Consider the following 17,894-nt stretch of genomic DNA (forward strand, 5'->3'; position numbering starts at 1 on the left):
TATACTGTTGTTTTGGCCAGACTATTGATTAACATCATTCGGTTACTAATTTTGTTTTTTACAATAAATGAAAACCTCGTATCGCTGAAATAACTTTAAAAAGGGAAAAGTGGTGAAACTCTGGATGAGTTAGTGTCAGGAGAAGTTCAGCTCAGGCAGCACAGACAGAAACATCTGTAGCATCAGCAGGCTGCAAGGACAACTTACCCAGTCCTTTTGTTCTTATTTTAAATGAACTTGTAATTCTCTCTGGGTTTCTGGGTTTTTAAAAAAAAATCTGTCTCTAGAGGAAAATTGCTGCTGTCTTTCTCTGTGTGATCTCACCTTAACATTTTTATAACTCTTTGTGACATCTTCCAGATCCCACAATGGATTTGATTTTGATTTAAGTTTTAAGCTGGCTATCAGATAAAGCACAGGGATGCGGTAAATTGCACTGCTACAAATGAAACATAATGAGTTTAAGTCCAGATTATGATCACGTCTGCATGTTCTCTCCTCCTCGCTGTCACTCCTTCCTACATTATCCCTTTCAGCAACCTTAAAAAGAAATGCAAATAACGGAATAAGATAAGTGTAACTGCCCAGAAATCTGCTATCATTGCTTTTATTCGCCGAGGAAACATGGAGGATGATATTGAAGCTGACGATCGCTGTCTGTCTCCTGTGTTTCCACAGGCTGTGTGCTTTCCACTTGCCTCCACTTTGATCCGTATCCTGCTTGTTGGCGAGATTTTCTCTGACTCTGCTCTCGTTTCTTCCGCTCTATCTTTGACACTCTCGCTCTCGCTGTCTGTCTGTCTCTCCGCTTCCTGTCTCTTTTTGTCTCTGCCCCCCCCATCTGCCTGCTAACCTGTCCTCAGGGCAGGCTGAACGCCCTTCATCTGTCCATCTCGCGCCCCCTTCTCAATCCTCCACACACTCCCGCAGGTGTTGGTGTAGGCGTCGCCGCCGCATCCCTCCAACCCACAAACTGCCTCACAAGAAATGAAAATCAGAGTGAAAATAAGCAAAATGAGTGTGGTCATGTGTCCTGACCCAGTCATCTGCTATCAGTGCTTCCTTTTGGAGAACATGCATGAGCTGATATTCAAAGTCACAATCCACTTTTGTCTCCTGTGTCTCCACAGGCGGTGAACAGAGTTGAATTCCTCATAACTTTTTTATTTTATATTTCAGGGTCGTGATGGAAATTTGAGCGCATATGTTGATCACACCAAAATTCACACTTTTCACGCTGTGAGGAGAATAAGACTCAGGGCAACTTCTTGAAGAATAATTCCATTTTATTATAACTTGGGCTTTATTTTGACAGTTTTTGCTGAGATTCAGGAATACAGCGATATCCTTGAGAATGGGGTTGACGTCCAGTCGGAAACTCATTCAGGTTCACTGAACTTTTGAGAATACAATGAAGGCAGACACTAAAGTTATGAACCAAACTTTCACTGTCATACATCACCATTCAAGTTTACTGACTGGCTTCCTGATTCAACTGTCAGATTTTCAAGTAAAGTTTAGATGATCAGGTTGAACTGTTGGCAGTTACTTTAATGAGTCTAATATCAATATAACCAACAGAACTGATGGACAAAACTATTTTACAATTAAAGTACAATTATTGGTTGTCCTAGTAACGCAAGACACATTCTTGTACATCAGTCTTCCATGTCTGCAGCAGTCACAAATAACATCTGTCAAAGCTTCATGGTTCAAATATATGATTTTTTAAAAGTCAGACTCCAAGTAAAGTCTGGATGATCAGGTTGAACTGTTGACAGTTACTTTATTGAGTTTAATATCGTTATAACCAAAATAAATGATGGCCAAAACTATGAAAACAGAGGTGCCTTAAAAATCCAAATTTGTTCATATATATATATATATATATATATCACAAATAACATTTGTCAAAGTACGAAGTGGAAATATCTGTAACTGTAATTGAGCTCAATGCCAGACGACTGAGCTTCAGTGTGCCAGAAGAACAAACACTGGTCTTTTACAGTAATGGCTACTTAGCAGGTTTTGGGTTCTTGTGTGACACAGATATATGTTACTGTCTGACTCTTTAAATGCAGAAATAGAGTATTGTCTTTGAAGAGCTTACCCTGATTTTAGTTTAGGAACCTCAGCTTTGACAGTAATAAAGTTTGGATAACGGGAACAAATCACAGGGGATACATTGATTATAGCTGTTGACACTTTGCTCACATTCCATATGGCCTTAAATTACTAAACATCAGTCAAGAGCAGTCTTCTGAACTGTCCTGTACTTCCTTTCAAGGTGAAATGGCTGCACAGTAGCATGAGAGCTGCTGTCTGTTAAAAAACACTGTAGGAGTTTTTACACAAAATTGCATCTGCAACGTTTTTCAAATTGTGCTGTTGGCATCACGGCTTTGACTTTGATCTGTATTCTATTTGGCAAGATTCTCTGACTCTGTTCTCGCCTTTGACTCGCTCTCCTCTCTCTCTCTCTCTCTCTTTCTCTCTCTCTCTTTTTCCCCCCTCTCCTCTCTCTTTATTTATGTCGTGCCTCGGCTTCAAATGCCACCCTCTTCCCCCTCAGGGCGGGATGATCGCCCTTCTGCTGTCCATCCTCTGCCTGGTCCTGATCCTCTACACCCGCAGGCGCTGGTGTAAACGCCGTCGCATCCCTCAGCCCCAGAAGAGCGCCAGCGCCGAGGCGGCTAATGAGATCCACTACATCCCCTCAGTGCTGATGGGAGGCCAGGCCAGGGAGAGCTTGAGGAACTCCCGCGGTCAGGGGCCCAACTCCAGCGGTACCCTCAGTATCCGGGAGACTCCTATACTGGATGGGTACAAGGAGGGTTTGGGGAGATGGGAAGGGTGAATGTAATTTGATGTTACTATTTGCAAAAAATAAGCATATTCAGCAGCTGGAACTAAACTGATTGTATTATTTAGATCAATTATCAGCGGACATGCTTTGTAAATCCAGATTTTACACTGCATCAAGAGGCAGCAATGAAAAACAGCTTGAACTTAACTACCTAGGAAAAAGATGATTTAATGCAAACTGCTAAGAGCTAATTTAAAAAAAATATATATAACAATCTGCCATGAGTTTTGAAATCAAGGATTATAAAGCTGCCTAGTATGGAAGGTATCTTATCAGTACCTTCTGTCACACTCTGAAATCTCGACCGCTCCATCAAGCGCGTTATCCGCTTGTAACATTTTCACATTTAGATAAACCGAGATAACCCAACACTGATTGAGTTCTGCCTCACCCCCCAGGTATGAGTACGACATCACCGACCTGCGTCACCATCTGCAGCGGGAGTGTATGAACGGTGGCGAGGAATTTGCCAGCCAAGTCACCCGAACACTGGACTCCCTCCAGGGCTGTAATGACAAGAATAATATGGACCTCGCACCTGGTGAGTTACACAAATAAACAAGTCTGAGTAAACAGTGATGCTGAACATGCAAAGACAGTCTGAATGATTCTCTAGTTAATATTTTATATGTTAATGAATCAAATGACTGTGTAGTGTAGTATAAACAGAGTTGCTCACAGGGACAAAGAGAAAGGGACTAATCACCTAATTCTGGGTTTACTGCATTGTATTGTATACAGTTGAGTCTCTCAGCTCTCATCAATCGGGCCCACAGAGATATATGTATATCTGTAGTACTGTATTGAGAACAGTCAAATGCTAAAGACTTTTACCTTCTTTTGTCTGATGGAAAAAAAGTGTTTTTTTTTCGAAATTTTTATCAAATCCTACGTATTTTAACATTTTAACTTTTTTTTTTCCTAATGACAACGGGCCATCAGTAGTTCCTGTTTTATGTTGACATAGTTTCTCCTTGGGTTTCTGTTATTGTTACTTGTGTTTTCCCGCCTTTGGTTGATTACACCAATATGTTTTACGTGTGTCCTGTTTCACTCACCTGTATCGTGTTTATAATGATCTCTTGTCTATTTAAGTTCAGTTTTCTGTTCAGTCCTGGTTTTTTTTTTCTTTTTTTCTTTTTAATTATTTATTTATTTTTTCTTTTTGCCTGCACATGCTGCATAAAAACCCTAACGCTGACCTTTTTTCATCAGTCCTGACTTTGCTCTCCATTGTGACACTTGCCTTACTCATCAACCGCAATGTTAGCTTCAGCAGGCTCTTTTTTAGCAAACAAGTTGTGATAAACTCACTGTGCGCTACCTGCCCAGCAACATACAGTAAACAGACAACGTTAGAAGCTAGCTGGTGTAGACAGCAAAATTAGCCTGTCAAAAAATAATAGTATAAGTCTAAAATCCAAGCTGGCAAAAACTACCTGTAGTTACACCATTGCCATCTAGAGGGCGTAGTAGCAGTTGGCTATAGTGTTGTTTAACCATAGAACATTATTTTTTAACAGTGATTTGTAATGGTTTTGGAAAATTAGAGTGCATTACTATGGCTGCTTGATTGCGTAAATGTAACTATGGGTCATTTGTGATGGATCATGAATTTTAGACCTATACTGTACTGTGTTCTATGATGCATTCCTACACTGTGTCATTTATTTACAATTACTGTAATTAACACCATACAAGTTAAAGGTCTGCTTCATGCTTCAAAAGGAAAACTTGTTAGTGAAATAGTGAAAGTGAGGAAGAATTGCAGGATGTAAAGTTAATGGTGCTGAAAGAAAAACAAAGAACTGATTCAACAAGACGGAAGGTGAAAGATTTAAGACAAAGTTTGAGGGAACAGAAACACACAAAGGTAGCCCAGGTGTTACGTGATGGAGAGACATGAACACATTCAAAGCAGGAGGCAGAACAGCTGGATCTAGATGAATTAATCCTCCGCTAAATATTTTTAAAAGCACAATCTGTTATCCAAATGTAAACGAAAGGACATCCTAACAAACTAAAGTCAAAGTGAAAGATTAAAACCTGCTGTGAAAGGATTTACACAGCTTTTAATACGGACACCAACGCTGCACAACAACTCTACTAACATGATGTTCTCTGCTAAAGCTGTCTAAATGTTTTTGACCTCAGTAACTGTTGTAAACACAGTTTCAGTTAATATGAAACAGAAAATGCTGATTCATCTATAAGTCAAACTGTTGTCTTGGTTTGACTTCAATTTTGAGTAAATGAATTCCCCAGATGTCAGTTTTGTTATTTTGTTACAAGAAGGTTTGTTTTTAAGATAGATATCGATCGGTCCATCTATCATCCATTCAGCCTACATTTATTGATGTGTTGTAAATAAATATTCATATTTATTATTTGTATTATTTGTAAATAAATATTCATATTTACTTACTTAATTTATGTACACTTCTTTCATTTCAGCTCAATGTTGAGAAACTAGCTGATACAGACCTTACTGTGCACATCTATGACAGCATCATGTATCCATGAAACGCCCAACCAGTGACATAAAGAGTAGTTTCAAGGTGGTCTATGACACCCCTGAATAAATCCTGGGGGAAACATTATCAATCATCATTATTAAATGTCAGAAGTATGATCAATGATCAATCTATAAAGCTCATACTGAATAAGACTTTACAAAGTGATTCTCAATTCAGGATCAAATGAAACAATCATTAACAGGGAGGTAACAGCTTCAATAAAAAACAAAGAAAGACAATGCATAACTCATGAAACTCAGAACTAAACCCAATAAATAATAATTAATAGAATAATAATGACCTTAATACATGTCTGTGTTCTACTTTAACCAAAGGTTTGCTGAATGTAAATTGTAACCAACTATAATGCAAAACAAACCAACCTAGGATAGTATGCATCTGCATATGATTACTGGTAAACTAATTAATAAGTTAGCTGGTGTTGATGGTAAAAAAAAGGTGACAAATGAAGGGTTTAACCCACTTTGCCTTTACTTTAGTGAAATTTTACTGATCATTTTCATTTACTAGATTTTGTTTAGCTGGATTATGTTTTTCCTCCTGTACAGCCAGTACTATTTTTAATGAAACAAATGTAATGACCCAGTATGTCAGAAGTGTAACTTTTTACTTGGGATTTGGAGGGAAAAAAAAACAACCTAAATGATGTTTTTTAAGCAGGGAACAAATATAATATAATATAATTACATTAACAACAGCTGCACTAAATGAAATAAGCGTCAAACTGAAGAAACTAATTGTGTTTTTAATTGTGTTAACGTGTTATTTTCTCTTACGAGCTGGAAATACCCATGTAAATAAATGTTGAACCAGTGTTAGATAAACATTTCACAAACATGAAACCTGAATATAGCGAAAAATTAAAAAAAGGGGAAGAAAATACAAAATAATCAGTATAAGACTTAAGAGTTCTGTGATGGATGCAGGTATAAGTATTAAACTGTATATTCCTCATGCTTAAATCAAAAGACCAATATCCCTGCCAAGAATTTGTTGTAAGGAATATATTTTTCATCATGGGACATTGGAGTCAAACACCACTCCCATGAGAATTACTGTATGAAGTGGAGCGGTTTTGATGCAGGTAGACTCTCAGAATTTCAATTAGCAGTAGATTCACTGCTAAGATTCAACGAGATATTGCTCACGGTGACGGCACACTACACCATGTTCTTATAAAATCCAAACAGCCCCACCCCCCCGAGGTGATGGAAGTGCAGTAATCCTGTGCATTATGCATTTAAGATACTTAATGCGATGGACTAGAGAAATAGAAAATGCAGGCAGCAGGCCATGCATGGAATATTGAACTATATAAACACTTGAGAGGTCACATAGAAAATGGCACTAACATACCAAAGCCTTAAGACTAAAATAACACATTCAGAAAATATTTTTGGCTGCCTTGACCTTTCTTACTGGAATAATAGAATAGTTATGCATACATAAACAAGTTAAAAAAAAATAATGATTGGTCACTATCAGTTCATGCTTGTTGTCAATTGTAAGCTTCAAAATGTGTATTCATGCACTGTACCTAGTAGTGTCCCTGCTTTGCCGCATCAAATCTCCCCTTTAGATGTTAATAAAGTCTTTTTTTTTTTTTAGAGAAATACACGTTTTGGTTTGGAAGCATTTGACTGGATACTGGAGGCTTGTCATGGTTTAGTTATTTCAAACATGTTAATGGGTTTTGTGTTAAGATGGAACTTTTGGAAGCTTTATTCTCTTGTAGAGTGAAATGAAGCTTCCAACTTTATGTGTTGGAATGAAGTTTAAATAGCTTTAAAGTTATAATCTGAGAAGATTTCAGTTGTGGTTGATTTCATGGTTGACACTGAGGAATTACAGGGTCAGCAAACACTCCTCAATCAGCTACTTTGTCAGAAACATAACAGGAGAACAGCTGGTGTGTCTGTTTAAAGCACAGCCAAACTAGCTCATGATGTTTGCTGAAGAAAACAGTAAAAAATCTGTCTTTTTTCCATCATGCTGTGAGCAACCGTGATCTGATTTCATTGTAGACACAGTGTGAGTACTTTTCCACATAACAGCAGGACATGGTGAAGTTTGTTACCTTGCTCACATTTCATTATGGCTGCTCCAACTTGTCCGATTACTTCCTGCAATATTTAAAATTGACTTGCTGTTCATATGTTCATAGGATTGAATACATGTGTTGATACATTTTTAAACTTTAAAATGAAGCAGAAGCAAAGGGAAATGTTGGGTTTGCATTAGTAGTAACTTAACACAGATCTGGCTGATATCAATGAGATGAGAATGAGAACATTACAAACAGTAGTGTAAGAACATTGAATAACTACAGCTGAAAAAATAGACCATAAATAGTATTACAATTTCAGTTTGATTTTAAGAAAATCTTAAAGATACACTATGCAGGACTTTTGAAAAAAAAAAAAAAAAGCTTTCATTGCATCTTTTAATACAAAATAATAGCACCCTCCAAAAAAGAAGATAAAACAGTCAAATAAGAACTAGAAACAATAGCAACAAATGAAACGAAATACATTTAATTAACATAAAAAAGTTGATAAAAATGTATTTTAAATGTTGATTTAAATGAAGTCAGCAAAGTTTGCTAACCACATTTCAACAGGAATAGTATTCTAGGGTTTTGGGGCCCTGCAGCAAAAGTACAGTCTTTTAGTTTGAAGTCTAGATCAGGTGACAGTTTTGTTGGTAAATCTGAGGTCGCATGCAGGTATACAGGCATAAAAGTTGATACATATATGCTGGAGAAATACCATGTAGTGTTTTAAGGCTATTACAAAAAGCTGATTCTTTAAAAATGTATTTGTTTCACTGTTTCCCTGAATCTCTTTCTAATTTCCTCCTCTGAAACTTAAATACATTTTGTATATTCCCTTAATGAGTTTTAATTTCATGCCAGCTTTTCTCCTTCTTTAATTTAGACTGTTTGACTTCTACCCAGTAAACAACACCCTGTTTTCTTAGCCCTGTTATACTTTATGCTTGGTCAATTTCGGTTTTATAACTCTTACATCCAACCAAGACAACACATTTATTTCCAAGTGGCTGATTTCTCATTTTAGGAAAGATTTAAAAAAAAAAAATAATAATAAAAAAAATCAGTTTGTGGTTCAACTATTTGTGGCTTTTCTGCCTCCATGTTTGTAATTATATCCCATTTCCCCACAGTGAGCGACAACACCAAGCTGGCCCTTATGAACAAATACAAGGACAACATCATCGCCACGAGTCCCATCGACAGCAACCATCACCAGCAGAACACCCTGCTACCACACAACACGTCCACCAGCCAACGCAAACGTCTCTCCAGCAACACCCGCGGTGAGTCAGTCCCTCCCATAGATTTACCCTTTGACAGAGGATAGAAGAAAATAGATCACATTGAACACCACCGCTCCATGAGTTCTTCCCAGCACCAGCACCAGCAGCACTACATCGTACAGTTATATTGTTGTTTTACTGTGGTACTAAGGCTGTCGATCAATTTAGAGATGATGGTTTTCATGTTCTGTCCCACATCTAAGTATCTTTCTGAATCCTGTTTGTATGAAGGACATTCACGTCCCATTAGAAAACAAATATTTTCTCAAGGTTTCAGCCACATAATGGCCACGTAAGGTCAAACTGAAATATCAGCTATTGTGATATTGCAACTATGGTGCAAACATTTCCATTTTTCAAAAGGATAAATTAGTTTTTGAGCGTGGGCATCGTTTGACGGAAACTTGAGAGCCGGTGTTGCTAGGAGACTGACTGACCGGATGCTATTAACTACTGTGGTGCATTATTGACTGTCAAATATGCATAGCCTTCGAATGATGATAAAAGAGTGTTTTTCCCCACTCTTCAACAACATCAAATAATGTTAGCAATCATTAGCATATCAAGTCCTTTACAACATTCAGCATTTGGAAGGACATATGTTGTTTACAGTTTATTTTTGATTTAGAAAGTGGAAACTTGTTAGCCTCATTTGCTGTTGTTAGCAGTGATTACAGCTAAATGTTATTCATGTTATTTCAGTGCCTGTTGAGTAGTTGGCAGCAACCGCATGTTCAGCGGAGTGTTTATTTATCCTTTTTATAGAAAGGAAGGGTCTAGCAGAGCAGCAACTACCATGGCTTGAGCCTGAAGCCAGTTCAGAAATACCTTAAAGTGCAATACCACCAATGTCCACTAGGTGCTTCAACTGATTCACCTTTACAAAGTGTCAATCTCTCTCTAGAAATACAAAGTCAATCATATTTTTTTCAATATACCAATCTCCAAATCCAGGCCCTCTGATAATTGTGATGGTGGTCATTTATTAGATCTGTTAATGAGATTTTAAGACTTTGATGTCTGTGGGCATTGATTGACAGCTGTGATTAACAGTTGGCTCCCCTGCTGCTCTCCACCGGCTCCAGGACCTGCAATGAGTCCGACTATTGTCGCAATATACAAATGTAATGGAACACTCAGAAATGTACTTGCTAGAGTAAAAAAATATATAGTTTTGTCAATAAAGATGAGGTGGGAAATGGAGGTATTAGGTGTTCATCTCACTGCTGCAGTGTGATCAATGTCCAGCTGCACAACTTTTATCTGCAAATGGTTATCTCTCCCAGGGTCTATGGCAGGGAGGCAAAAAAATAAAATAAAAATCACAGTGAGTCACTGAATTGCACTACACGGGTGAAATCATTGGCAATATCATGAATGCCCTTTGGAAAACTCCCAAGGACCCGGAAACATTTTCAACTCGTTGGATAAAAGTTATCAATAGCATAGTAAAAGAACACAATAAAATGTTAGAAAAGTTAGGGCATGATACATAAGGTCTTTGCAGGACTGTGTGGTATAACCCATATTATCTAGAGAGATTGACCTTTGCACAATAAATCAATAAAAAGAAAAAGTGTGAATGTGGAATGAATGTGAAACCTCAACATGTGCATTTTTTAGTTTAATCTACCAACATAACCAAATTTCTTTCAGCTGTGCTTCATTCATATCATTCAGAAGTACTTTGAATCCATTTGTGCTGCTTTCAGTTTGTACTCACCACTGTCATCATCATCATCATCATCACAACCCCCCTCTTCCTCCTCCTCCTCCGCACCATCTCTCCTCACAGTCACCCCTGCCTGCCCCAGCTGTGATAGCAAATGAGTTGTACTATATGACAGAAGATTGAAGAACTGGAAATGTAGACAGAGAAAGAGAGGGGGAGAGAGAGGTTACAGTTGATGAAACAGAGAGACATCATCCCATTATGATAAACAAGAGAGAAAAAAGGCAGCGACATTTTCAAAATGTCATTTTGGAAATTTTCAGTTGAACTCAGACAATAATTCACTTTCCTCCACACTCGGCTGCCTGGATGCTTTATTTTCAGCCAATTAAAAGCAATTCTTTGGTGTTGCTGTGAAGAAAACTCCAGAAATACATTTCTTCTCTGGTACAAACAGTACAAAGTGCACAGTAATCCAGAGGCACTTTCCGAACTGTCTTAAAGACTGTTATTGTTAAGCAGCAGGGACAGAAGGGAAGCGAAGGTGTTCATCTGTGCGTTTTATCACATGGATTTGTTCTTGCAATCATCCATTTTTATTGTGTCTCATTCATGACTGGTGGAAACCCAACATGACTCTTGGGAAAGTTTCTCAGTATAAAAGAGGAAGCAGATTTCTGCCTTTCTTTGACCTTGGCTCTTTCAGACCACACCTGCTGCCACCATGGCATTCCTGAACAGTGACGAGAGCTCAAATAAAAGAACCAGAGAGGAGGAAAACAACATTCAAGCAATCCCTTTTATCAGAGGGTGAGAACAAAGAGTGAAATGTCCCAAACACCCAAAGGAAAGTGGCTCCAGGCTTCCTCGGTAGCTCCAAACGGTGGCATTGGAATATTAAGAAGTTCAGAGTCCGGGTATTCTCTTACATCACAACAGAGTGGTGTTTACCTTCCCAGCTAGTCTGTGAGGCTTTATACCAAAGTGATGAGAGTCAAAAGATCCAACACTGTTTTCACACTGATATTAGCGCCATGGCAAAGTAACACGGCCTGCTCATTCATTTTAATGATATCACTGTGTTGGCACAGCAGAGTTCCTGACAAAGAGGGCGTCTGGCAATGTCATCCGGCAGGCACCGAATTGTTCAATGAAGCACACGTTCGTGGTAGATGACTTTGGAATGTGAATGGTGTACTTCTGTTGTATACTGGTGTTGGAACTCACAAATAGCAGTAAGTTTGGTTATTGGGAATGGTTCATAATTATCAATGACATGTATTATTAAAAATCAATAAAACTATAAAACAATACAATTATTAATATGAATTCATTATAAGGGGGCATGACCCTGATGCCAGGGACCAATAACCAAACAGCGGATGTTGTCTCAATAAAGAGGTGTTTATCCAAGAGAGATATTAAAATTATAGCATGAATACTGAAGGTTTGAATTCACCAAGCTGGTATCACAGTATGTGTGCAAACAGTCACAGGAAACTTCTCTTTAAATGCACAACAAAGTTTATACATTTTAACAATATCAATTAAAAATCAAAAACTTTTCAATCAATTAACTTCTGTCGTACAACTACATTAAGCAAACAATCATACACAATAGTGGTTGTAAACAGCAAAACTATACAACATTGGTGGAAGGTTGTGGGTGTGTGTGAGTGTGTGTGGGTGGGTGGAGGTGGGTGGAGGATGGCCGCAAGACTTAAAAAGGGACAGTTTAAATCAACCAAACCCCCATTTCAGTCATGCACCTCCAGTCTCCAAAATGGCGTTGGACAAAGTTGAGCACGTCTGTTTCATGCAACATGTGTCTGACTACAGAGTAGCGTGTGGTAGACTCGCAATATGTGTGTGTGTGTGTGTGTGTGTGTGTACATGCAAGGTCAGTTAATGGGTGAAAGAACGAAAGATCTCAGATCGTAGGAGAAAGCTGTGCTTGCTTTTATTTCCACGGTGACATTGCATGCAAACATCCTTATTTGGCAGCTGTGGTCTGACTTCAAAGAATAAAATGCAACCCATGGCCTCACACATGATGATAAGCTAACACAAAGCAGTCCAAGCAGTTGAACAAACACAGCTTAGCGTGATAAACACAACCACAAAAAGCAGGAAAACAGCAATAATACTTTTTCAGTTTTCCCAGAAGCAACAACTTAACTTCACAACAGCCATAAAGCTGAAAATAACACACACTTTAGTAAGCTATCTCTGCCCAGACTTAAGCCTCTTACTTGGACCATTTAGGGGACTGAGTAGGTGGGTGTGTAGTTTGTTGGTTAGGTCAGCTGGATCCTGACAGAGGCCGTCTTCTCGCTCTGTCGGCGGGTTTCATGGCAGCTGATCTTTAGTTGTGGAGGAAACGTTGAGTCGACTCATGTAAAGACCAGCAGGGCTCAGAGGTTATCCTTTCCCTTCTTCTGCAGGAAGGATAGTAGCACTGTGTTGCACAGCGGTCTACTTCTTTGGATCCAGTAACATGCTCAGTTGAACACAAATACTACTTGTCCAGCAAGGATGAGATTGTGTGGCCTAGTTACAATTAACTTATGTATATATGGTGATTACTTTCTTGTAGCTGTGTAAACAGCTGGAGGCAAAGTTGAGGGGGCATTTCTGGGGGAAATCTGCAGGGCAATCCCTTGCCTGTTCTGGTGGGTCTCGTCCAATGGAAGCTGAGAGTTTAACTCTGCTGGATTTTGCAGGCATGCCTTTGTCTCATACACATGGTCAATGAGGCACAACAGTGGAGGAAACAGAATGTGAAATTCTGTGTCATTGTGTTATAAGAGGCTGAAAATGGCAGCATTAGTGATTTGTTTGGGCACTTACAATGACCTGTGTTCCTGTTTCGGAAGGACCTCTTGTGGCTGTACATATGATGACTGGTGTCTTTTGGACAAAAAAGCAGAAGTATCAGGAAGTTGTTTGTGCGGAAGTCCTCTTGGGGAGGAGTTCTGAGTGAATGATTGGTCATACAAGGATACTGGGAGCATGCTTTCCATATCCTGTCTTATGAAAACAGTCTACATTGGTTTGATCTGAACAATAATAATCATTTTAGTTGCCTATAGTCTACTGTACTGACCAAACCTTAACCATTTTGATTTGGGTGTTTAGGTTGGAGGACTTAGCTGTGTGGTAATTTTTGCATTTGTTTAACCTTGAAAACTTCCAGCATTGTATTTTACCTTTGCACTTGCAACATGCCTGGAACTGCTTTAACACATTGCTGTTTTGGGTCCAAAAACCCACTAATGTTCTGGCGAGTCTGAATTTGACTTGAGCAAATCAAATCTACCTCTGGTATGAACAATCCGGTCACATCAGTATTTAAGATGGTAAAATGTCACAGCAAAACCTTATATTGTCTATTGATAACCATGTTATCAATGGAGTTGCTCGCTTGGGCTAAATACATCTTTTGTTTCAAGTTTAACATTGGTGAAGTATGACATTGACCAATAGCACATCTTGGCAATGTCAATCTTTGAGGGACCAAAGAGCAAGATATTTCAAAACGGAGGCAACTATTAGCTCAGATAATTTGTGACTATACTACAGTAGTTCACCAAACAGCAAAATATGCAGTGCTTGAAGTTTGGGAATGTGGTGACGTGTGGATGCATTTTGCTGTGCTACTGCTGGTGTGATCAGAGCTTTAAGTTGGAAGGAATACTACTTCATTTTCAAAATCATAGAAAAATTGGCAACAGTCTGGTACCCATGTCCAGCCATTGAGTTTAAGGGTCTAACAATGCTCTGTCTACTCAGTCCAGTTGGGTCACATTTGGAAATTGTAGTATCCTGCATGTATAACATTACAGTTCTCACAATGACATGGCATCATTAGACTTAATTTATTCATACGACAGACCTGTGTACGACATTGTAATGACAACCACTGTCCGTCAGTGGCTTGTGAGTTGTAACTGCGCTCTGCTGGAATCGAAGAGGAATGCAACCGAATAGAAATAGTAAATGATGTTACACTTGAATCAGTTTAACTGACTGTCTGAGAAAATCTTGTCTCAACTGTTGTCTTAAGTGTCAGCATCACTTGGCATCTCAAGGCTTAAAACACAATACAAGTCAGCAGTTCCAGGACACCAAGTCCTGAAGTGCCTCACTGTTGCAGTCCAGCAGCAAATTAAAACAATTCCTGTGTTCACAGATTGATTCAGGAGCTCTGTGTTTTGGTGTCTTCCTCAAAAAGGCTTTTCTTTTTCTTTGTCTCTTTATCTCTGTCTTTTTCTGACTACATCTGTGAGAATATGGACAAGCCATGGGTCTCATTTTTCCCTGCAAGCCAGACAGCCCACTGACACCACAGCTCCACGCTCAGAAAAAGAAAGGGAAGGTCTCATTCTAAATCATTTAGTAAAAAATTGACTTTAAAATGCAGAACATGAAGCCCAAAACTACAGAATGGAAAAAAATAAATCTTCATTCCTTAGGGTTGTTGTATCAGCTTTGCGTCTAGAAATAGAGGGGATTTGCCTCTTAATGCACTCAGCCAACACACACAAACACATACACATACAACAACTTGAAATGTTCGTGCTTCAAGGTACAGGTTAGTATTCACAAAAGCCGGCAGCATAGGCACAAAGCTGTCTAAGCAGGCAATTAGATCTGCTTCATGTAGTTTTGAGGCGCTGTTGTTAGCGTTTCCAGTCAACTATTTTCATCTTTGCCATAAAATATGCACAGATGGAGCTATTGTTGTCCTCGGTGGACAACTTGTGCATGTGTGAGGCGAAGGCAGGTGAGGTAATGACTCGATCCCTTTTTGCTGAAGATGCCCAAGTGGCTCTCTTCACTTCATATGTCAGCATGTTTTATGCACTCCAGAGTTACTTCTGAAGCAGCTGAGTAACAAAGTTGGCAAACAGAAGGAGGGAAGGGTGTGGCCCCCATCTGTAGTTCATGATTATTATTGCTGAGCTGTCTTATCCTTTATTACTAATTAGTTCTGGACAGTACAATGCAATGAAGCTGAATTAAATGTGTGGACATGGTTATGGTTTTATTGAAGGTATTGTTCTTCTGTATACATAACAAGGGTTACCATCATCTGTCATGTATCAGTAGGATAAAAGAGAGTAATGTGATAATTATCATTGAGATAGGGAAAACAATTAAGTCCCTGAAGAGTAGTATGTTTCTGGGTGTCTTTTCATAGGATGAACATGAATTCAATCGTAAACATCTAACTTAGAATACACCCTTTTTACAGCATACATTTTGAATTGACAGTGAATGCACCGGTGGAACTAATAACATTAACGATGGCTCTTTTTTAATTGAGTATGTCAGTAAGCCATATGATTGACACAAAAATACACAACGCATACAAAATGCAAAGTTACACGTCACTGCGTCAGAAATGCTGAGTTATTAGCATTAAAGGTCTGTTTGTTTGTTCTACATTGTTGTCAAGAAGAGAGTGGGAATGTAAGGATGCTAGCAAGGAGCTAGCAAACCAACTAGCAGGTGAAGCCACGGGCTAACATGTAGATAACATATCATATTATTCATGTTTAGTGTAAGCTGCACTTCTTTCAGCTCTTATATTCATACATGTGGCACCTGTTGCATTGTCCATAGCTCATCATGTTGGTTATATCCCAAAACTATGTGTTTCATGGCCTAGATTTTCTACTGTGCTCTGCCCCTAGCGATAGCTTCATATGTCATGTAACTGACATATCTGTGCTGTTTTAAAACGTGGATCAAGTCAACCAAAGTATTACTTAATCTTGTCTTTAGAATTCCACAAGATTAACTAAAAAATACTTTTTTTAACAGTAAGGAGGAGGATTTAGTTTTTCCTTTTAACATGAGCAATTGGACTCAAGTATTATCTGTTAGTAATGACTCATTATCTGTCTTTTGGGAGTCTCTCCTTAGTGTTGTTCTTTTTACTTTTCCAATTAGTTGTGGGGTCAGTGTTTGGTATTTAAGTTTTGTTTTTTTCTTTTACAACACCCCAACTTATGTTTATATGTCTTGGTCAAAAGTTTTTTTTTAATTTAGCTATTTTTTAGTGCTGTTTCTCAGTCATCTAAGGCACAGTTTTTGGCATGACAACAGTCTCCAAAAATATCGTCCGCTCACTGTAAAGTCGTGACTGGTTGTTTGTTCAAAAACCTACCACGCCTACACTTTAATTTCACAGATACTTTGCAGACAGTTGCAAACTTATACAACCCTTTTAATGTGAAAGAGAAATTATATTACCTGCCCTGCCTTCCAAACATATCATGGACATTTAATGTTAAATAGGCAGGGTTAATAGAAATCTCATTTGATTGAAATGTGGTAGATTTAGAAAGCATGTGGGAGGTGTGTTTATTTTGGAATATAGTTGGTGAAGAATTTGTGCATCTTAAGCTGTCTGCATGTGGATCCTCTGATCCTTCATTATTCAGCCATAGTTGTTTGGTCCTTAATGAAAAAAAAAGGAAAGCGCTCACATATTGTAATGCAGAGTCTTTTCATACTCCCAATGGTTAATTAAAACCAAAAAAAAAAAAAAAAAACGGTGCAAGCTGCCAAATCTTTGTTCTCAGCTCTGTGAAGACTGGCACATCTAAAAATATACATATTCTTTGAGTTTTGGTTTGATTCTCAGCAGTAACATAGAATTATCTGCTTATATTCTGAATTCTGTCTTCAAATCCAATATGTACTGTTCACAAACACGCACAGTCGCCTTGACTGAAACATTTGTAGTCAAAAGACTTTTTCTGTTACACCAAAACTAAAACACAATCTGCGACTTCAAGCCTCCTTATGTTGAGGGGTCTTTTGGCTCATGCTGTAGATACCATTAGTGTTGTTTGTTCTAATAAACACTACAAACAACTTGTAATTACACTTATAATTTCCAGTCATAATTAAACAGTCTTTATCTACCGTTTCTACAGGTAAAAGCAGGTAAGAATAGTACTGGATTATATTTTCTTCCACATTAACTATTATACAACCAACTTTATATAACACACTATCATAGAGCAGCTACTATACAGTGTTATTTTCCCATATTTGAACCATGTAAGCAACACACAGTTAAATGTATTTTCTTGACACTTTTTTTCTTTGAATATTTTTATTATTTTTTTAATCTTTTTTTTAATCTCTTTAAATACTTTCATTAGACTAAATCTCAAATATTGCCTTAACTGTAGGAAGGACCAGGCTTTTATTACAAACAGGCCGGACTATACCATACCTTACAAATGATTTTCAGTCAGTTCTACTCTGCATTTTTCAGTCTGTGTTAACTTAAACAGTCAGTCAACTTTAACACCGACTATACGGATGTTTCACATTGTAGGTCTTTCATCGACTCAAAAGGCATCATTGATTGCATTTTATATAGGCTCTTAATATGAAGCATCAGCAGTTGATAGAGTTGAGTTGCACTTAAGTGGTTGAAATTGATTAGCGATCAAAAACA

At 38.2% G+C, this 17,894-nt stretch overlaps 1 protein-coding gene across 1 annotated transcript in view; it reads left to right on the top strand.

The window, feature by feature from the left end:
* Positions 1 to 17,894, top strand: part of astn1 (astrotactin 1) — a 395,016-nt gene that overhangs the window by 92,341 nt on the left and 284,781 nt on the right. Inside the window, exons 3-5 of the mRNA XM_062428582.1 lie at positions 2,573 to 2,823; positions 3,265 to 3,407; positions 8,587 to 8,739. Coding sequence (XP_062284566.1) covers positions 2,573 to 2,823; positions 3,265 to 3,407; positions 8,587 to 8,739 — 547 coding nt within the window. The remainder of the gene's footprint in view (positions 1 to 2,572; positions 2,824 to 3,264; positions 3,408 to 8,586; positions 8,740 to 17,894) is intronic.

The sequence above is a fragment of the Scomber scombrus genome, chromosome 11 (assembly GCF_963691925.1).
Source record: "Scomber scombrus chromosome 11, fScoSco1.1, whole genome shotgun sequence".
Classification (NCBI taxonomy): Eukaryota; Metazoa; Chordata; class Actinopteri; order Scombriformes; family Scombridae; genus Scomber; species Scomber scombrus.